Consider the following 21,599-nt stretch of genomic DNA (forward strand, 5'->3'; position numbering starts at 1 on the left):
AAGCGGTCAGACAAGTTCCCCTCTGAGAATAACAGTACACCATTTCCCTGTTTACCCACGCCGAGTCAGAAAACAGCAGTGCGTAAAATGCGTACATGATCCATTGCCGTTTGCGCATGAGCTGATTTTTCAGTTCTTGTGTATCTTTTTTTTTTTCTCCCACACAAATACCGATTAGTAAATGCTAGTTTACACACTCCTGCATGTCACATTTTGTACAGACAGAGATGAGAATGTCTGTGTTCACATGCTCAGCCTCCCAGCCAGCAGCAGTGGGTGTTATATATATGCCATGTTGACCTAAAACAGCAAACTCCTCTGGCTGACTTCAAGAGAAACAGCGCCTCTCTGTGGTGGTTTGCAAATTTACATGCTGGCAACTGAAAGCAGGATGCATTTGCTCTTTAATGTCTCCATGGAGGGTATGCATCTGATAAATGAAATGTAGAACTACATCCTTTACACCTACTGTGTTTTATTTATAGTTGCTTGTGTTTTTTTTTTTTGTTTTATACAATTGCAAATGTGCAAATTTTACAAGCTTAATGTCATAAATAATGAAGGCGTTCTTGATTATGTTCCCAGAACACTTGAGAACTAATTAGCAGTGGAGTTTGTTATTTGGCTTTGAAGTTAAACTTTAGGCATTACACATTTTTCGTATTTCTGTTAGTTTCCGTCCACAAACAGTGGACTGTGTGCTCCATATGACTTGCAGCAAACTGCAGGTTCTACTCTGCAGTGGTTTCCTTTTGTCCACTCTTCTGTAAAAGTCTGATTTGTAGAGGTCATGTCTGTTAGTTGAACTGCAAAGATTCTCCCACCTGAGCTGTAGTTGTCTGCTGCTCCTCCAGAGTTAACGTTGGTCTTTCTACTTCACTTTTATTTCTGTTTTTTGGTCTTCATGTTGCGTTTGTTCGCTGATGTTCTCTTAACAACCCTCTGAGACTTTCACAGAATAATTTAAGTTATACTGACATAAAACTACACTTACTTGTGCTTTTTATTAGTTACTTCTGAAGTTAATTGCAATAAATTTAACCTTGGCATGTCAGAGTAAAGGAGGTTGTGTGCCTTCTAGTTTTAAGACATCTATTGGTGGGAACCATTGGTTTCTGTCTATTACATAACTTTGTGGTTTTAAGATGAAAAAAAGTGATCACAAAGTTGAAACATTTGCAGATCTCATGKTAAATATARCCACAAGCTTGTCCTGGGGATTTTTTGCTGCAGTTGCAGAGAAAACGGCACATAGGCAACGACATCGTGGCCATCGTGTTCCAAGAGGAGAACACTCCCTTTGTGCCGGACATGATCGCCTCCAACTTCCTTCACGCTTACGTCGTGGTCCAGGTGGTCAACCCCTGCTCTGACAACGTTGTCTACAAGGTGAACTCGCCTCACTTTCCTTCTTTCTGCTTCTTCAAGATAGTTGATGCGAGTGATTATTCTTCGGCCTTGATATTTGTTCCCAGGTTTCAGTCACGGCTCGGGACGATGTTCCTTTCTTTGGCCCAGCTCTCCCAAACCCGGCCACGTTTAAAAAAGTAAGAGAAACACAAAGCTTAAGAATCAGTCTTGTCGTCATATTTTGATTTCAAAATGCTTTCCTCTCTCTGCTTTGCTTTTRTTTAGGGCCCCGAATTTCACGAGTTTCTGTTTACAAAGCTAATCAATGCAGAATATGCGTGCTACAAAGCTGAAAAGTTTGCAAAGCTGGAGGTGAGCTCTTGAACGTTTTTCGTCAAACATGAAAAAAATCTGTACATTCAATTTGTTTTTTCATTTTCCGTTTTGCATTTGCGTGTTTCGGTTTAAGGAGCGAACACGATCAGCTCTGCTTGAAACCCTTTATGAGGAGCTCCATGTGAACAGCCAGGCCATAATGGGAGTTGGAGGAGAGGACGACAAGCTGGAAAATGGGAATGCAGGAGGAGGGGGATTCTTTGAATCCTTTAAGGTAAACGGAGAGTCAGATGCACAAACTGCACTGCCATAAGACACATTTCAAAGCAAAGTCCTGTTTGAAAATGTGCAAATCTTTTATCCAGGTCCAACATACTTTAGCGTGACTTAGGATTACATTTAGCATGTTTTGAGTGTTTTCTCAGACATTTTACTGGCTAATGTAACAGGAATTTGCACCATTCTTCTTGTTGTATTGATCTGCGCAACCTTTAGCGGTGCTGCTGATGCAATTAGTTATTTGGACACAGCCCCTTGTTTCCTGGCTTCTTTAAGCCTGAATAACCGGCCGCCGTCTGTAACTTTATCAAGCAGACAGAATTGAGCAAGATATCGATTTTCTCCATAATTCACTGCACAAAAGAAAATATTTGTATTTTCAAAAATGTCAGCCTATCCATACAGCTGATATGCTTTTGCTGGTATTGTAAGATGATAAAGATCAATGTTACAACACTGAAGCATTGACTTTTCGTGACCTTTGTTTTTTAATACCTGTCGTTGGATTTTTCTTATGGCTTTTCTCTGGCAGCTCAGGCTCTTGACACTTGTACACAAGCTGGGCTGTAAGAGCTTTATCACTGCCTCCCAGTTGGTGTTAAATCTGAAGGAAGTGGATTTCTGCATCTCTTTACTCCTCTTTGCTTCCCAGCTTTTCTTCCTCGTGCATCCCGGCAGTAACTTGACGCTGCGCTCTCTGCATGCCGCTGTGCTGCCACACTTGTTCACGACGCTGTCACCAATTCAGAGCGAACGGGCGGATTTCGGATTGCTCTGCTTCTCCGCTGTGTTACATCCAGCTGGATTTAACTACTTTTAGCAGCTTGGTGRTTTGACATCTGCTTACTCTTTCTTTCTCGTCCTGCCATTTACCTAAATATAATAACTCATCAGCAGAGCTGGCTGCTTCTTCCTTTTCTGTCAGTGGTAGTCAAAGACGTGATCCCGGTTCCCATAGGGGACAAATATCAGTGCCATCTGAATGTATCTCCTCCTCCTCCTCCTCCTCATCTCTTTCCGTAGCGGGTGATTCGCAGTAGGAGCCAGTCAATGGATGCCATGAGTCTAACTTTAAAGAAGCCATATCCAGTCTCCAATAACCTGAGCAGCCACAGTTCTGCAGAGAGCCCTAAATTCCCTGGGATAGTAAGTACAGTGCCTCTCTTCGCCTGAGCTAAGGCGAACCTCGCTACCTCTGCCTCCTCCAGCACCTCTACTAGCGTATCGCCTCTTCCTCACACGCTTGCCGCATTAACTTCTCACACCGATGCACCTTTCCCTCAGCCGAGGGGATCAATAACAGACTGCTTTGGTCTGGAAGCTGACTCTCATGTTGCAATTAGTTGTAAACTGTCTGCAAGATGGAGTGAGAGGAAGCTGACTGGTGTCAGGCTCGTGGTGATGGTTTGGGATTAAAGCTGTTCTTTTTAAATCCTAAAGCATCTGCATTCTTCACTGCAAAAACACAAAATCTTACCAAGTAGTTTTGGTCTRGTTTCTAGTACAAATATCTTACCTGAAATCAGACAAAACTATTTTACAAGCAACCTTTTCAAGTACTTGTGCTAGTTCGTCTTCACCAATATTAAGGAATTATTGACTTAAAACACTGATAAGTTAGTTTTGTTTTATTTCAAGTGTCTAATATCTTCACTAGAAACCAAACCAAACTTGCTTGGTAAGATTTTGTGTTTTTGCATTGTAATACAGGCATAATAAATCTCTAATGTGTTCTAGTATTTTGCTAACAATGTGTCTGCTATTATGTGCACAAATACGTTAAGCATGGGTTTGATTGCTAAGCACAGRAAATTGTTGAATGAAGAAAATGATGAAAACCTTGTAACTTTGCCTTATTTCAGGATGTTTGTAAGCTAAATGAACTAATTCAAAGCATCGTTGTTGCTTCAGCTCTTTAATCCAACAATAGTACGTTTCTAATCTGAGCTGTTTACAAGGTTTTTATCCGATGTTACTATTGCATTCAGTTTGCATCCACCCATCATGGGCATTACTGTCCTAATAATGTCATTTATGTTGTTAGATGTATTTGGAGACCTGGCTTCTATCTGTACAAATGTCCTTTCCAAAACAAGTTAGGATGTGTTTTTGGGACCATTTTTGGTCACARCACACTAGCAATTACAGKTCAAATTCATCATTTAAAAACCTCAAATTATTTTAATATTAATGCCCATGAAAGCTGCATGCAAACCTCTGAACATACAGCTCTGGAAAAAATTAATAGACCACTTAAAATGATCAGTTTCTTTGATTTTACTCTTTATATGTATGTATTTAAGTAAAATGAACATTGTTCTTTTAATCTATGAACTATTGACAGCATGTCTCTGAAATTACAAGCAAAAATGTTGTTTTTATTTACAGAAAATGGSAAAGGGTCAAAATAACAAGCAAGATGCAGWGCTTTCAGACCTCAAGTAAAGCAAAGAAGATGAGTTAATATTCATTTAGAAACAATAATACTAATGTTTTAACTCAGAAATCAATATTTGKCAGAATAACMAGGAGGTTTTCAGTGGGGTTCACTGCAGTGGGCTCTTAGTTTTCTCCAGAGCTGAACAATGGGAGAAAAAGAAAGATGCATTGAACAGGATTTATTGTTGCCACCGTCAGTAAAAATGATTGCTTTCTTTTTGAGAAGAYGCTCTCTAATGGTGTTTAGCACATTATGATGACACCTAAAGAATACTTTGTCGTCCGCTCCTCTCTGCTGCTTTTTTTAATCTCTTCTTCATCATCTTCCTCACAGGCATATGTGGCTTACATAAGCGGCTCATCATGTCTCTCTCCCATTCAGCTGCTTGTGTTGCCCACGGAGCCAGACTCTCTCCATTTGTATTCTCTAGTTAACTTATGTTTGACTGACATGACTTACTGCATGAAATCTCATATATATTTGTATAAATCTCATGTTTTCTCTCCTCCTCATCTCTCTTTTTTGTGCCATCACCATCCTCTCCTCCTCCTCCTCTCTCTGTTTCCTCTCTTCCTTTCTGCCTCAGTCATTGCTTGTCCCAGGCAAAAGTCCCAGTAAATATGGACGCCGTGGCAGTGCCATAGGGATAGGAACAGTAGAAGAGGTTCATGTCTAATTACTAACTACCTTCTAACTTATGTCTGCTGCTTTCTGTTGCTTTTATTTGTCTGCATGGCTCCACTGCATCAAGGCCGAACGTGATTCCCCGCACATTCCAGCTCCTCTTAATTCCTTTTGGAAATCCGGTCATTTGAATTGTTTCGTTTTAAAAATTACCCAGAAAATTAAGAAATTGACAGAAAAAGCTCATTTTAAAACTGACACACTTTTTCTCGTTTTACTGTTTTCTGCTTTGCTGCAGTAGGTGCTGCCTTTCTACAGCGTTTCTCTACTTTGTTTATGTCCAATTAGCTAATTCTAATAATTCAGTAAGCCCCCCTTACAGAGGTTTCACAAAGAAAATTGCCTTGSTGCTCTCTGAAGCCGCATGGAATTAAAATCTTTTTTTACGTTCCTAATTTGAGACCTTTGAAATGGAGACTGAAKKAACAAAGCGGCTGCTGAGGAAGCATATTTACAGGCAGCCTTTAAACTGACCTTTTGTCTCCCGCTTCAGCGCGCTGTGCTCTGACAGGGGGGACTTTCACCTGCTCTTGGCATGAAACGCATATTTTTCCTCGTCTTTATAGCACCTGAAAATCCACATATAACCCTGATAAATCAGAACGATGTGTTTTTGGAATTTACTTTCCTTTTAAATTAAATTTAGACTGTGTTGTGGATCGCAGTAGAAGTTTAGAAAGTTTTCCCACAGTTTGACACTTGATTTTCTGCTCTCCCTGCCAGTCTCTGATCATCCCGGGAAAAAGCCCAACGAGGAAGAAGTCGGGTCCTTTCAGCTCCAGGCGAAGCAGCGCCATTGGGATTGAAAACATCCAAGAAGTCCAGGAGAGAAGGTGGATGAAGACTGTTGTTTATTATTACCGTACTTTGAACTTTTTCTCAGTTTGTCACATTACRACGACAAACGTCAACACATTTTATTGGGATTTCATGTTGTAAACTAACATWGAGTAGTGCGTATTTGTGAAGAGGAAGGAGAATTACATATATCGTCAACTTCCTAAAATAATGAATGATGTCATGTTTTGCCAAAAAAAAATAAAAAATCACCACCTCTTATTATCAAAAGATAATTTAGGCAAAAAAAATCCCTCACTAATAAGCCATTATTTTAAAATATTGAAAATGATAACATGTATCTGTATTATTTCCTTCTGCTCTGATGCCTTTAGATAATCTGCATTTAATATCCATGTGTGCATAATTTCTTCTCAGTAAGAGACCAGCTGTTCTGTGAATGCCTCTGAGGTTTACTAGTGAATAAACAGCATCAAATATCTGAGTAAAATAAGAAATAAGATAAAACTAACATACAAGAAAKACTTTAGCAAGATATAAGAGCTGTCATTTCAAACATTAGGTCTTTTTTTTAAAGCTTTGTTGAAAACATTTTGTTTGTGTTTTCTGTAGCAGTAGAGACACRTCTCCAAACACTCAGAAAACTCCTGACAGTGGCCACGTTTCTCAAGACCCGAAATCCGACAACTCAGACCAGAGCTCTCCTGAGGTCCTCACAACCACCAAGAACAGGTGAGCATGACAGATTACAGCAGCATAGCATGTTTTTTTTTAGCAGAACTTGTCATGCGTGGCTTTGCATGAGCATGGCACCATGTTGTGTTGCTGTGTGCGATGCGTTTGGCGGGATCAGAGAGTGGTAACCCAGGGTGCAGCTCTTATCTCTGTGGCAGGACCCCTTCCATCCCTGAGGGCAACGACCTCTCCCGTTCCTCGTCCAACGCCAGCAGCTTTGCCAGTGTGGTAGAGGAGAACGAAGCCGAGGCAGCAGAGGACTACGACACAGGCATGGTGAGTGGGAAACGCTGCAGTATGTAACTTTAATTTAAAAAATATTTTTTTATTTGTTAAAACTGTCTCCACGTCGTGACAGTTYTAACAAACCTCTTCCTCCCTGTCCTACTGTTGTCCTTCTGGAGAAATGCACYGCTCCCAACCCAAAACAACCAATCAGAACCAGGAGGAGGGTCTTAGCGCTGTCAATCAACCTCATGTACTCCCAGCTAAAAGTGCTAATGGCAGAGATTCAACTCACCATTACAGGAAAACTGTTTATCCACCATCATCAGTGGCTATGCTAATTAGCCTGAGCATTCATGACAGGCTATGCTAGCTGCAGTGTAGCAGTAARGAAGGGGGAGCACRTGGAGGGGGTGATTGACAGCATTAAGACCCTCCTCCTGGTTCTGATTGGTTGTTTTGTTTATTTTTGTTTTGTCGGGAGTGGTGCATTTCTTCAGAAGGACTACAGTAGCACAGGGAGGAAGAGGTTTTGCTAAAACTGTAACGATGTGGAGACAGTTTCAACAAATACGTTAAAAACATATATTTTTTTTAAAAAAATTAAAGTTTACAAATATGTAAAAAAAAATACTTCAAAAACTTTTAAGTCTCTTGTCACACCCAGGAGAGTCTGTCATCAGCYGGGACGCCTCACAAGCGCGACTCCCTCACCTACAGCACCTGGTTGGAGGACAGCATCAGCTGCACCAGCAGCAACAGTCGTGGCARCTCTCCAGGTTAGTGGATGAAATGCGAGGAAAACATTTTGTAGTCTATTATAAATAACATAAGAGCGATCATTTTTTGATCATTTTGTGACAGACTAATACAAAGCAAAGCAAAAGGTGTATGCATTTTAACCATTTCATGCATAAYGGTCACTGCAGTGRACAGCTATCTGGTGGATTTTTATGTTAGAAATGCACACAAACCACTGAAGTGGACAAAGGGCATCATACAATCAACTATCAACTACTGGCCATTCAATGCAAGTGCAARAACATTTTTGTTAAATCCAATATGGCCGACAGACGAAAAAGCAACTCAGGACTACCCGGTTCCTGCTTCTACAGTAGATGACTCTTACATATAAAAAAGTATATATGGTGACATCAAGTAACCCCCAAAAGACTAATACTAYGGATGTATTTCCAAATAACACCTTTGTATTTGGAGAAAATTGCAACTGACCACCTAGAAAAAAATATAAAAAWTTTTAACAAAACATTTTTCCCACCTTTTTTAAGCCTTAAAAAAAAATCAAAAACAGTTTAAAAAAAATTGTGACATAAAGGATCATAATTCATGCATGAAAGGGTTAATTTAATTGATTATTTGTTTRCATATCTACTTTTACTCTAATACCGCTTAGTGAATTACCAACCAATAGTCACTAACATCTGACCAATAGTCAGATGTCAGTGACATCTGACATCTGATGTGAATGTGAATCACGTGATGTGAATCACGGCTGATTCACATGTTTGATTCATCAGCCGTGGCCCAACAGAAAACCCAATCAGAACGTACTGGCTGGATACATCACTATACATCATTTTCCACTTTGTATTGTCCAATCACATAAAACTTCAGCAAAATACGTTAAAGTTTATTGTTGCATTGCGACAAAAAGCAGTCTCTAATGTTGATTGTACTTCCTCTGCTGTCTTGTCCCTCAGGACCCGGTAAATCTGATCGAGGGAAAGCCGCCGACATTCGGATCAAACTGGAACGATCACATGACCATCAGTCATCAGTGAGTCACCTGCAGTTATTTTATATTTTCCACCTCCAAATTTCTGCACGTTTTTTTTAATATTTATTAGTCTTTTATTTGATTATTTGTGCTTCTYTTTGTGCAGAACTGTTAGCCCTGCCCACCTGATTATATCCTGAATCTCCATCTTCAGGTAGGACTTATTTCATTCAGCACCCTTTACTATGACCAAATGGAAAAGACATCCTGTATGAAAATAAAAGTGATCAAATGTTGCTGCTTGTGAGTTGTAACCAGTTACCTGTTTTCTCCCGAAAGCAGTCCCATATGTCTCACTCCTTCTGAGAACCATGCATTTGACATGACGGGTGAAGAGAAGGAGAACGATGATGAAGATGAGGGAGGACTATCGGCTGGAGCCTGCAGTTGGCTGCTCAGGGACGACATGCATCCAGAAACCCAGAGGACACTAGGAAGGGTTACGCACAAAAAGGGGCCAGATTTTTACATCCTTCGTTTCCTTCCACTCATCTCTTTGCCTGTTCCCACATCCGTTGCCTGGTTGTACTTTTTTTTWATTTKTTATTTTTCCTGGCCTTTGTTGTAGAAGTGCACATTTTATCTGCAAATGTAAATGTTTTATCTGTGAAAATGTCACTTTAGTGTAGTTGTCTTGTTGAAGTCATGGCGTTCTGGCTGTGAAAGGTACAGACTGTGCTCCGAGCTGTCATCGTGAGGAAACCTGCAGCCTAAAGATAAAGACAGTTTAAAGGGCATGTATCATCATATTTAAAATTTCACCTCTTAAAATTAGACGTTTTGTTTCACAATGGCAAAAGATTCATTTCCATTTTGGAAGYGGAGCAACATTTAAAGATTTGAAAAAAGGAAAATGATAACCAAGAATGCAAGTTGCAAAAGGGTARCGACATTACGTGTTCGACTCTGAACACAACGGACACAAAGACAAGTTTTTCTAGACGATAAATTGTCGCAGATATTATTGCGATAAATGATTATATTGTTGTTTTACAGATAATAAAGAAAATAATGATAATAATGCAAGTTCACCCTCTGAGAAGTCAATAAGCTTTGATTTTGATCAGGACATTTCACACTGGAACAAGATTTTAAATATCCAAAATAAAACACAACTGAAAACAATAAGACGTAAATAAAAACCACACACAACCAAAACTATAAATAAGCATGTTATCATCACAATGGCAATTATTCAGCTMATTTTTTAGCATTTAAATTACATTGAGAAATCTACTAAATAGACAATTGTTTTGGAAAATATTAGTTCTTRTCTCATTGTTTCCACCAATTTATGTAAAGGAATATAAGCGCAAATTGTATTTATTTATTTATGCTTTTCTGGTGTTGGAGTATGATGACATTTGCCCTTTAAGGTTTTTAGCTTAATAACGATCTCCAATATAAATTCTGAAGGATTTAGCACGTAATGTGCATCAGAAAAGTTTACTTGTGTGAAATCCAAAGAGAAGAACATGATTGCTGSACTAAGACACTTTCTATCTACTTTCTCCAAATTAAGCACATTTAACAAACAATTAAAGTTTACTGGAAAGAAGAATCTCGACTGATAYTCAAAGTTTTCTTGGCCTTTAAGTTTATGTTACCTCAATATTTGCCACGTTCTCATCTACCAAACTACRTCAGTTGTATTAGATTAAATARTAATCAAACTTGATTCGAGGAACTGAAGAATTGGTTGCATTGCCTGTAGTAATAAGTCACTGCCTGTATGGTCAGCCGATGTACCAATGTAGTCATAGCAATGTTATTTTCTTACTCCCGTCTTTCTCTAACCATGTTTTAATTTTGTCCWCGGTTCCTGGTGAAGTGTGCGTTACACGGTTCCTCTCTGGTGATAACACTCAGCGTCTTGTSATTCAGCTTGTATATGTTGCTTTGGTGTAATTGTAGTCTTTACCTGTGGCGCCTGGCTTGTTTCAGGGCTCTAACCTTGTTCAGTGCAGTAAGTTTGCAATGCAAATATGATCAAACCATGTATATTTATTTGCTTTAAAAGTGACTAAATCCAAATTAAGCTACTGGTTGTGTGTACATATATATAAATTTAACAGGAGTACATATATTTATAGCTGGTGGATTTTAAACTGGGAGGAGCAACACCATAAGTTTACTGCCAAGTTGAATATTTACTGTTGTTTTATGTCATGTACATTCTTGATTTCAGATTTTATTTTGACAGTTTTGTAGATTTTTAAAGGTTTTCAGACTGTAAAAGGGAAAATGTCTCTGTACATCCCATTGACCATTTCAGTTGCCTTATATCACACAAYGACAGTGTAAGTAAAGCCAGWGTAGGCAATAGTTAAAATCATCAGGATTTCCAATGAAATGAATGTTTTGTTTTTGCTTGTTTTTACTGTAAATAAATACCCCAAGAAGTTTAAAGTTTGCTGGACATTGCTTTTACAAACRCACACACATACACACACAGTCTTCACAAAGCCAAAGAGAAACTAATTTAATTAAAKGATTCGATGAGAATTTTATTCCTCCAGAATAAAATTGGAGGATTCTGACAGTTCAGGTTTCACATGTGGAACCAAATAGGGGAAGCAGACGACTTCAGACATGAGTCAAATAGCCACAAAGAAACTTAATGTAATCGTGATTAAAAATAAAAGTGCTGATGGAACAAATGACTCAGTGGAAACATGTTTCCATGGAGGTTCACAATAATGCAAACAAATAAATCAAAATATGGACATATAGGATATTGATGTCGTCACATCATACACTTACCAGCTGAAGAGGGAAAATACTTCTGATCATAAATCCTTTTCCTTTTCTAGTAGGCTTATAGTAATTTAATGTAATTTGGTAATGTCCTATATTGTGCTATTTTCATTTAATATTTAAGATGTTTTGATTAAAGTGGAATGACATGTTTTTATGTATTTTTTTTCACATGCACTTCCGTAGCTTAAAACCTGTGCTGTTTAGACAGTATTAATCATATAAACATGTAATTGTGTAGGATAAATATCTGTTTTTTGTCCTCAATGCTCCATTTATTTTGGAGGAAGAACTTTTTAACACTACAATTTAACTCATTCTCCATTTTAGCGTGGTGATGGATTTGTGTTTCTCCCTGAGACACTGTTGATGTCCATCAGATCCACAAAATAATTGTCTAAATCAAGAGGTGGTTCATTTCTAGTCACACCACTTCCACAGCCATCTTACATTCCAGATTCAAATACTATAGATATGCAATAAAAAAAACTATTTTAAAACAGAAACGAAACGAAAAAAAGGTCTGTACTTCATATTCTGGCCACTTATAAGTGACAAGATAGTCGATTAGATTATTTAAGGCTTGGCAGCGGACTGCGTAATACAATATATATATAAAAAATATTCATATTCATGGGCAGAATAATTTGTTTTATTTTATATTTTTTTATTACGTTTGTTTCATTCTATTTTATTTGGTTTTCTTTTTTCTTGATTGTCTTTTCTGTCTGTTCGAAATAAATAAATAAATAAATATTCTTTTGTAAATGTTATGTTTTTCTGTTTCCCCTAAACCACAAAAATGGAAATGAGCTATAGTTCATTATTTTCACTATAATTGCAACCAATTTTCGAAGGTTTATCACTAATCAGTCATTTTTCAGACTCGGGTAGAGACTGAAGCTTTCGACAATTTTCATTTATCTGTGCCCTCCRTTCATTCAAGTCCAAATTCAGGGGCTGCGTCAATCGGTTCTCGCGGAACCATTGTTCTGCAGTCGAAACAGGAAACGTCGTAAACACATGTCRCACCTACCGGAAGTTGAATTCCTAAGTCACATTGACAAGGAAACCCGGTCACGAAAATATTTGGTAATGTAATTTCTTTTTTCATTTCATATATTGTCAGTAATTGTGTGGTTGTTTTGTTTAAAATATGAATTTTTTACTCTTACTGAGCAATATTCCGCAACGTAACGATTTTTAAATCCGTATCCACAGTTAGCTGCATAGCTAGTAGCAAAGCACCCTTTCAAATAAGAAAAAAGTCGTTATTGCTATGGTTTCTCGGCTTGGAAGGAGGTGCATGTACTCTGGTTCTACTTCCAATTTMTTTTATTCTGTTGKTTGATCATTTTTACATTACWGTCTATGCATATTCTGAATTTTATTTAGCTACGTTCGTGTCACTGTGAAATATATTATCCGCAATCTGGATTATTTTACTCAACATTCCCTGATCTACAAAACCAGCTGCAAATAACTCTTGCATTGTTTTAAGACAGAATAGTTTGCTTACATTTKAGAGCTGGAAACAAAATATTYTTGCCTTTATTTGGTAAACCTCTCTTCATAAACTAATCAATCAGATTAAGTTTTGGTTGCTTTCTCAATSAACTTTGATGCAGCAGGGACACAACTAAGACTGATMATTTCATTATTGTTTCTAATTACCTCCGTTTAACTGTCTWTGTCCTTTAATTTAGCAATCCAGTTGTGACTAATTCAGCTCTATCTACTTGTTTGCAGGACCTCTGATGAAACACCCCACTACTGATGAATTTATTTAGTTGATYGTTGATGATGTTTGCCTTGAGAGTTGTCCCACGATTATTAAGTAGAACAACCTGTAAGTATCAACAGAAGAGCAAAYWTTTTTTACTGTTATTCTAATTTTTTTCCGACCATCTTGATTGACTCTTTCTCTTTTAATTCCCAGATGGAGTTCAAGTTCAAGGAGGCATTCTGAACACATGCCTTCCGTCTTCCTGCTCATCGCTACAGCAGAAACAAAGAAATTACTCGACAGCAGCAGACAACACGCGTCCTCCGCGATGGGTCCAGCTTGAGCCGGAGCTGGAAGAGGCTCTGGTGCCGCGGAAGCTTTCAGTGAGTCCGCTGGAAAGCTGGCTAACTCTCCGCTACTCCCTGCCGCCGCTGCTGGAGTCAGCGCCGCYGCAGGAAGACATAGAGCTGCTGCAAGAGAAGCTGCTGCCACCRATCTCTGTGCCTGTTTTGGAGGACGGGGAGGGCTCTGCAACACCCATGAGATGTAAGAATGTTTTAGAGATCCGGCGGCGAAAGATTAACCGACATAAGTACAAGAAGCTGCAAAAACGGACTAAATTCTTGAAAAGGAAAGTTTTGGAGGGCAGGGGGAGAAGAAAGCAGGTGAGGAGCAAATGGTAACCCTGCTATTCTCTTATTCTATGTGTGTGCTCTTGTCAAATAAGCTTGGTTATTTATGTTGTGTGCAGAAAAGATTTGAGGAGGATCTGAAGAGAATATGGAAGAGAGCCGGACTGAAGAAAGCTCCGGACGGCTGGGCCACACCCAAGATCTTTATTAAACAACAAGGAAACAAAAGGAACTGAGAAACACTGAAATCAAATGTTTAGTMTGTGTTGCATCATTCTTCCCACCGGCTGATCCTGAACACCTCTCTTCATCGCCACGTCATAAGGTCACGATCTCTGTGGGTGCGGTTAAGTTCTGCAAATACGTCGTCTAAATAAAGATCTCACTCTTTTCACTCGAAATGTTTTTCTTTTGTTCCTTTCTCTACATCCAGTACTTTGAATAATTATTTAGAATCCTTCGACTTATTCACATTTTGTCACTTTACAGCCAGAAATGACAAACGTATAATGGTGGCATGGGAGAAAAATGTTAAATATTTTATTGATCCCAAAGGGAGATGAAATGTTGTAACTCATGTTAACTCAAATTTCTTCAAAGTTACTGTAGACGGTGATGGCTGTGGGCACAACGAATCTGCTGCAGGAGTCTGTATTACAGTGAATTTGAAAAAGCCTCTGACTAAAGACCCTGTTTTTCTTAAGACTCATGAAGAGTATGGTGAGGGTTGTTTCTAATTTTATTGATTTCATTCAAAATCATTGCTTTGCACCATCATCTCTAAATRCTCCACAGTAATCCCCAGAACAGAACGTGGTGTGATTGATAGTTTTTAAATATAATTCTACAAATAAAAAGTTTGAAATGCCTGGCATGCATTAMYGTTCATCTGAAACGAGTCAATCCCGTGCTTCTACCAGCTTTACCAACTCTTCTTTGCAAAAAAATGGTCAGATTGGGGAGAATCCATGAAACTGATTTTAAAAAGGAGTCGATTCCTAACTTGAATTAGATCTGTACTTTGACTGGGCCAATATGACACATTAATATGCTGTGGTATAACCCAGCCTCAAGCAGGTTTTCTTCCAGGACTTTTTGATCTCCATCCATATTCAGATCAACTCTGAACATCTTCTCTGTCCCTGCTGAAGATGATGATGATGATGATGCTTCATGTTTCACCTTTAGGGCAGTGGTCGGTTTCTGCCACATTCCCATAATGCATTGCATGTTGGCCAGAAGATTTAGTTTAACTCTCAGCCAACCAGAGCATCTTTTATTTTTCTACGGTTGCTTCAAAAGGGACAGCCTTCTTTCAGCATTGGATTTCCATTTTCCACTCAACCATAAAGATCAGGTAAGTAACCAATTGGTCTAATTAATTGCTTTCCACGATGCTGTTAATTTTTTAGGCCTTCATGGATCAGCTATATTTGTTCAGAAGTTTTAAAAATGAAGCGACTCTTTATTTATAGGCATTCGATTACATGGAAGCGATTACAAATCTTTCATTAAAGACTTGGAAAACCCGTCTCACTTTCCTTCCACTGTAATTATGAGCTATTTTGTGTCGATGTATCAATTAAACCGCAAATCAAATAYGCAGTTCGTGGTTTAGGTTCAAAGGTTGTGATTTCTGTTAGTGCCGTACACTAGATGGCGGTATTGCGCCGTTACATAAAATAAGTGAACGTGACATAATTTGGCTTTGAGTGGTTCGGTCTAAAAGGCATTTTGATAATCCTTTAATAATGGGTTTATGAGTTCGGAAAAATCTGCAAAGATTCTTCAGGACTTCTACGAGCGAGTTTCGTTTAACCTTAAAAAAAAAAAAAGAAGAAGAAGAAGGAAAGTGAGGAGAAGTTTTTCCATGTGGGAAAAACTGTATAATGGAAAAACATGCGCGAAAAGAAACCAGAGTCCAAACAACAAGCTGTAAAACTTTGGGGGCAAATGTTTCAACAGCCTTTGGAAAGAAACACACGTTTTCTTGGAAAAAAGATTTTGTATAGAGTGTAAAAGAAAAAAAGTGAGATGTTAGAATAAATGTGTTTGCAAGTCTTTAAAATGGGGATTAAAACTCATATTTGCACCTTTTCTTTGTTTTCATTACCTTTTTTAAAAAGTTGGTGTGTGTGTGTGGTGTTGAATTTCATGGCCTGGTGAAGGTGGAGCYTGTGGAGCTTCAGCCTGCAGGAACACAACAGAACCCATGCAGCTGCTGCAGCTTCGCAAAATCTTTAGTGTTTTAACAACTGATGTGCGCAACAACACCACCTCTGACGGAGCCACATCTGCTGCAAGCGCCGAGGAGAAGATGCGCCTAGATATGAATCTCCTGCAGAGTAAGTCCATTGTTTTTTTTAATTATTATTATTGTTATTATTTTTTTTATCATTCTTATTCTTGTAGAACTTGAAAAAAGTCGCAAAGGAATGTTTGTTGTAATTGAATCCAGGTTACGAAGAAAAGAAAAAGCTTATCTGTCTAGATATCTGTCCACTTAAACCTAAACATCAGAGATTAAGTCATAAAATCTGATAAGTGGGTAGTCACACTGATGACAGCWACAACACAGAGGGCCGCATGTAAACTTGTATTTTGTGGTTAACAATATGCTGGTTACGGCAGCAGAAAATGACACACTGAGGCGTTTTTCTCCCAGGAGGGTCAGATCAACTCATAGAAAACCATATTTTACTGTGTTCTTTCTGAATCCTGTCATGTTTTATGCTTGCTTGGTGACTGTAATAAAATAAAACCCTCACAAGCACTGATCCCCCCCCCCCAGATAAAGATCTATTATTAAACTGTCAGTCTTAGTACTTTGTAGATACATTGAGTTTTTATGCAAGTTTCTCTCTTTTTTTTAGGTTTGATCAATAGTTGCCTCTTGCCTTTTTTCCCCCTTTTGTTGCAGTTATGCAGGTGCCATTTTTGTTGTTGTTTCTTTTGCTGTTTTTCTAGCAGAAAAATGAGGGAGTTTTTACAGTGAGAAAAGCCCATAATGCAGGAAGGAAATTAAACTAAATCAAAATGCTTTTTCTGTATGATTCATTATAAACAAACTGGGTTTTTAACTTTTACTGCCACCTACTGTAACTTCATGACGTATTAAGAGGTTTACTGTATTTTGTGTGTAAAAAGAGCTGAAAAACACCAACTTAATTTGAGAAATATGTAATAAAACTTCGTTAAGTTATTAAAATAGTTCCTAAGTTATTTAGTTAACTCCCTTGTGTTTTTCATGTATTAAATGTCTGAAATGTAACTTTCTGAAATTTGCAGACTATCTGAAGTATGTATTTATGTCTCAGGAAACAAACTCTTCAGGTTTTCCGTTCTGAATATAAAAGGTTTGAGTTTTTTACTCATAAAACATAAACTTCAGCCTTCAGTACGGCTGTTCGGCTGCGACTGGCTTCGTCCTGCTTTTGCACTCTTGCAGTGATCTGAGTGTTTTTTTTGCTTTATGGATTCAGCCCAATGTGTTTCCAGTTAACTGCGGTCTGAGAGCAGGAGTCAGCACAATCCAGCAGCCAGTCATTATACGTGTCAGTAATGAGTGTTTTCACCACGAGTGGGTCGCTTTGGGTCCGGGGCGACGTGGAGCAGGAGGAGGGGGATTCATCCRCAGCATGTTTATGATGGTCGGGTCTGTTTTAATGATCGACCACAAACAGCAGAGCGGCATGGAAAAGATGAGAACTGCTGTTTTGATTTGGACCGTAGCTGCAAGCAGGCAGTCATTGGAGGCAGCAAATGACAGGGAAAGAGGAATAAGTGTGTTTAGACTCTGAGGAGGCCAGTCACCCTTCGTCCCACTCCGTCCAGCTTACAGTGGCCCACACATCACATCATAAGGAAGTGGTACAGTGTCATCAAATAGTGCATTTATTTCTATAGATTCAAGTGTTGCACCTTATGAAAAACAACATTCTTAACATCACACAAGACCACTAACATATTTTTAAGTTAAAAAAAGTAGAACATTATTGAAAAGTTTGTTTATTTTAGCAAYTTTATCACAAAGATAAACACGTTATATTGATTAATTACACAAAATTAAACAATTAAAAGCCTTTATTTTTGTTAGTTGTGATTATTTTCCACTCAAAGCTAATGGAAATATGACTTTTAAAATTAAAACATTACATTAGGCCAATAAAAGAATATGTATTTTAAAAAATAAGTGTAGACTTCATAAAAAGTATGTTAAATACCTGCTTTAAAGTTATTTTTAAAGGTAGAWTAATATTTAATCTGACAAATGAAACTCATTGGGATTTAAAATTAAGATAATGCTTAAAAWGATCTGTTTCTCTGATTTTACTTTTTACAGGCATGTGTTTTAGTAAAATGAACATTGTTCTTTTATTTGATWTTTTATTTTCTTAGTATTTATTTRCAGAAAATGAGAAATGGGCAAAACAAGAAAAAAGATGCAGAGCTTTCGGACCTCAAATAATGCAAATAAAACAAGTTCATATTCATTTAGAAACAACAGTACTGCTGTTTTAACTCAGGAAGAGTYCAGAAATCAGTATTTGATGGAATAACCAGAAGATTTCATGTATAATTTATTGAATGTGACTGCATTATGTTATGGCCTAATGTGAAGGCTTCTGACTTGACAGTTGTTCATCAGACAGAAAGAAAAAAAGAGTAATTGCAGAAGAAGTCGCCTGTTCACAAAGTGTCCAAGCATGTTGATGGAAAGTTGAGTGGAAGAAAAAAGTGCACCAGCAACACAGATAACTGCAGCCTTGAGAGATTTGTGAAGCAAAGACAATTCAAGAGTTACAATGGAGAAGGGAAAAATATGCTTAATTGTTTTAACTGAATATTGTAATTATAAGAGAAACTGAATCAACACTAGCTATCCGGSATAATTACGAAAGTAAACACTTGAAATATATCACTCTGCATGTAATGACTCTGTATAACATGAATTACATTTTTTAAATATAACTGCTGAAATAAAAGAAGTTTTAAAAGACATTCAGATCCATGTTGTTAGGTAGAAATGTTTTGATGAAACGAACCTTGAATGCCATTTCTAAAACTCATCTGTGTCCTCAGTTCACTCACCATGTCTCAGTTGGTGTCTGAACGTTTAGCTGACTCTGCAGACAAACATTTGTCACGCTTAGACTTGTGACTGCGTGATGAGTAACCCACACACTCACACAACTCTAGAATGACAACATTTCTGCTTACAGATCAAGTTTATTTTTACAACTTCACTTTTCTTTACCTTACAAGATTCTCCTTCTGCTTCATGCGGTTCGAGTGACGGCAGCCATTTGCTAAATATCAGTTATTATCTCTGGTAATGCAGTAGCACGTAGTTAAGCCCTAAAACAGTCTGATGAGTCAATGCCAGTGTTTTATAAGAGACAATTACAGGGGCTGAGGCACTTTTGTTTCAACGTCTGCATTGCACGCTTYGGTGKAAGAAAATAAGTCAGTAAAGTTTTCCAGAATGAGATGTTTTATGTGGGGTCGGTGCGACTTCCAATGATTCACTTCCTGCTAAAGCGCCCCCYGTTGGTTGAAGAAAAATCCACAGAAAAGCCGCATGTTCAAAGCTTGGGGAAAAAGTAGCGGCTTTTAGTCYGAAAAATACGGTWCTTTGGCAAAGTACTAAAAAACAACCGCTGTCCTGATTTGCTCTCCAGTGAAAAATGGGTTTGACCGACAGACCGGCCCACCAGGTCATGTCTGCAAGATTACAGTTAAAAATTGTCACCCCATTGTTGCCAACTCAGCAACTTTCTTGCTATAATGAGCAAAATTTCAGACRAAATAAAATTGGTATTGCCCAAAATCGGAATTGGCAGGTTAGGCTTTTTTAAAGATCGGTAATCGGCGATCAATGCAATGTCAAATTTATTTATWTAGCACTTTAAAAACAGGTTTAAAACTGCACCAAAGTGCTGTACAAAGATRATAATAGAATAAGTTGATGAAAAAGAAAAATAACACGAGAAAAAATATAAGTATAATGTTAAAATAATAAGAGTAATAATAAGTAAAACCACACACACAAAAAAGAAAAACCAGATCGGCCAGAAAACTGCAATCGGTGCAAACCTACTGCAAAATTCATACAATTTTCTGTGAAAGTAACAAAAATTAAAGTAAACTAATGTTTTAAATACAATTAAAAAATGAAGAACATTTTTAGTTTAAAGTGCAAAACATGTAATACCTGTAACTGTTAAAATGTTACAAAACATAGATTTTTATACTTACAATGCACTTTGTTTTTCTTTTTCCGACTTTTAAAAAAATCCTGTAGCCACTTTTATATGTTCAACCCTAAAATAAAAATCTATAGTCAGACTAGATTCTATTTGTATCCATTCTCCAGAAATATTTCTTTGAAAATAGTAAAATGTATTTTTCTTGTAAGTTTGAGAAAAATAGCAACCAGTTGACAGGAAGTGGGAGAGGTGCATGTGTCACTATGCATCATTCAGCCAGCTAAGAACTCTGGGATTTTTTTTCAAGCCACTCATTAAAAATAGTCTGTGTTGTAGAAGTTGTAGGAAAAAATGGGTCAGAGGTTTTTATCAGACTGATTCTGTGTTTTTCCCCTATTTCATGTAAAAACAAATTATTACAACGCAACAGATGCTGTCATTTTTTCCAAAGAATCTTCAACTGTTGTAAAATATACACACGACAGAGTTTGAACTACTTACAAAAGTCAAACCATTAAAAGTTTATTTCCTCTTGCTATTTATCCACTGAACAATTTAGACGTTCCACAGAACTCAATCTGTTTTTTTCTTCTTCTTCGTGTCCAACATGAACATTCAACACAAACTGTGAAACAGCACTTGGGGGTTTATGGCTTGGTGTTTTCACTGGAGGTCCAGAGGAAACACAGGTGTTTGGTCAGGTTCCTGGACGTAGGAGAACAGGCTGTGGCTTGAATTAGAGCCTCTGCAGGATCACGGCCCTGCAGAGAGCCATCAGCTGCCACCATGAATAGAGGCTCTGTGTGCTCTGGCAGCATCCACCTCCACTGGCCTTTCAGTAAACAGACAGCCAAAAAGCACCGAGTGATTAGAAATAGAAAGTAAGCCCTAGGAAAGTCACCAGAAGAAGAAAAGACAAACAAGAAAATTTTTCAGGGTATATTGTATATATTTAGGGATGTTTTTCTGAGTGACTCCACTTTGGGATTTTAGTTTCACCCTGTTGTTTTTTATATTTTCTCTTTTGTGACTTTGAACTGAACCCACATCTGCTGAATCTGAAAGTTTTTACTGCCTTTGTCCAAAAGCAGTACTGCAGCTTTAAGGATGAAAGAGCCTCACAAAGTGGTGAAAAAGTATTTGCTCCCTTAAAATGCATTTTTTTTTTTTTTTTAGGTTTTTGGATCATAAATTCCAATATCAGTCAAAGATAAGTTGAGTAAATACAAAAACCAGTGGTCAAATATAGGTTTTATTTATTAGTTTGTTACGGCATCCTGTGGAAAACATAATACAAACTTTTTTGTGATTTTCACATGTATTAGAGAGCTGGATTAAAATTGATCTGCAACTCTGTGGCCTGAATCCAACRTGAAGGAGGCTAAAATGTTTCAAAGAACAACAAATTTTGCCCCAAACTAAAGAAATTCAAGGACAGATGAGAAACAAAGGTGGCTTAATTTGCCCTTCTCAGAGCCTGACAGGCGGGCCGCCACCGGTAGAAGTTGGTCTGTTTTGCCCTGTGTATTGTCTTGAAGGCGTAACGCCAGGTTAGTGGAACAATTAGTTTCCTCCACACTAACAGAAGTTTGTGAAGCTATATTATGTGTTTTCTTCAATGTGATAACTT

At 37.8% G+C, this 21,599-nt stretch overlaps 2 protein-coding genes across 14 annotated transcripts in view; both read left to right on the forward strand.

The window, feature by feature from the left end:
* rap1gapa (RAP1 GTPase activating protein a) overlaps nt 1–11,057 on the forward strand; it is a 43,015-nt gene extending 31,958 nt beyond the window's left edge. For 6 of the 13 annotated variants that reach the window (XM_017305867.1, XM_017305865.1, XM_017305866.1 and 3 more), the window contains 13 exons: nt 1,234–1,389; nt 1,476–1,547; nt 1,636–1,722; nt 1,820–1,960; nt 2,989–3,111; nt 4,992–5,069; nt 5,813–5,922; nt 6,500–6,619; nt 6,763–6,898; nt 7,515–7,626; nt 8,569–8,645; nt 8,752–8,799; nt 8,928–11,057. In XM_017305867.1, coding sequence (XP_017161356.1) covers nt 1,234–1,389; nt 1,476–1,547; nt 1,636–1,722; nt 1,820–1,960; nt 2,989–3,111; nt 4,992–5,069; nt 5,813–5,922; nt 6,500–6,619; nt 6,763–6,898; nt 7,515–7,626; nt 8,569–8,645; nt 8,752–8,760 — 1,221 coding nt within the window. In that variant the 3' untranslated portion in view covers nt 8,761–8,799; nt 8,928–11,057. Of the gene's footprint in view, nt 1–1,233; nt 1,390–1,475; nt 1,548–1,635; nt 1,723–1,819; nt 1,961–2,988; nt 3,112–4,991; nt 5,070–5,812; nt 5,923–6,499; nt 6,620–6,762; nt 6,899–7,514; nt 7,627–8,568; nt 8,646–8,751; nt 8,800–8,924 lie in introns of all 13 variants that reach the window. The other 7 variants (XM_017305861.1, XM_017305863.1, XM_017305862.1 and 4 more) reach the window with 7 other exon arrangements.
* A 1,330-nt stretch (nt 11,058–12,387) lies between these two features.
* Nucleotides 12,388–14,161, forward strand: aurkaip1 (aurora kinase A interacting protein 1). Its single transcript, XM_008414307.1, has 4 exons — nt 12,388–12,494; nt 13,152–13,251; nt 13,342–13,793; nt 13,880–14,161. The coding sequence occupies exons 2-4, from the start codon at nt 13,203–13,205 to the stop codon at nt 13,994–13,996; spliced, it is 618 nt and encodes a 205-aa protein (XP_008412529.1). The 5' UTR covers nt 12,388–12,494; nt 13,152–13,202; the 3' UTR covers nt 13,997–14,161.
* The last annotated feature ends 7,438 nt before the right edge of the window (nt 14,162–21,599 follow it).

The sequence above is a fragment of the Poecilia reticulata genome, linkage group LG7 (genome assembly GCF_000633615.1).
Source record: "Poecilia reticulata strain Guanapo linkage group LG7, Guppy_female_1.0+MT, whole genome shotgun sequence".
Classification (NCBI taxonomy): domain Eukaryota; kingdom Metazoa; phylum Chordata; class Actinopteri; order Cyprinodontiformes; family Poeciliidae; genus Poecilia; species Poecilia reticulata.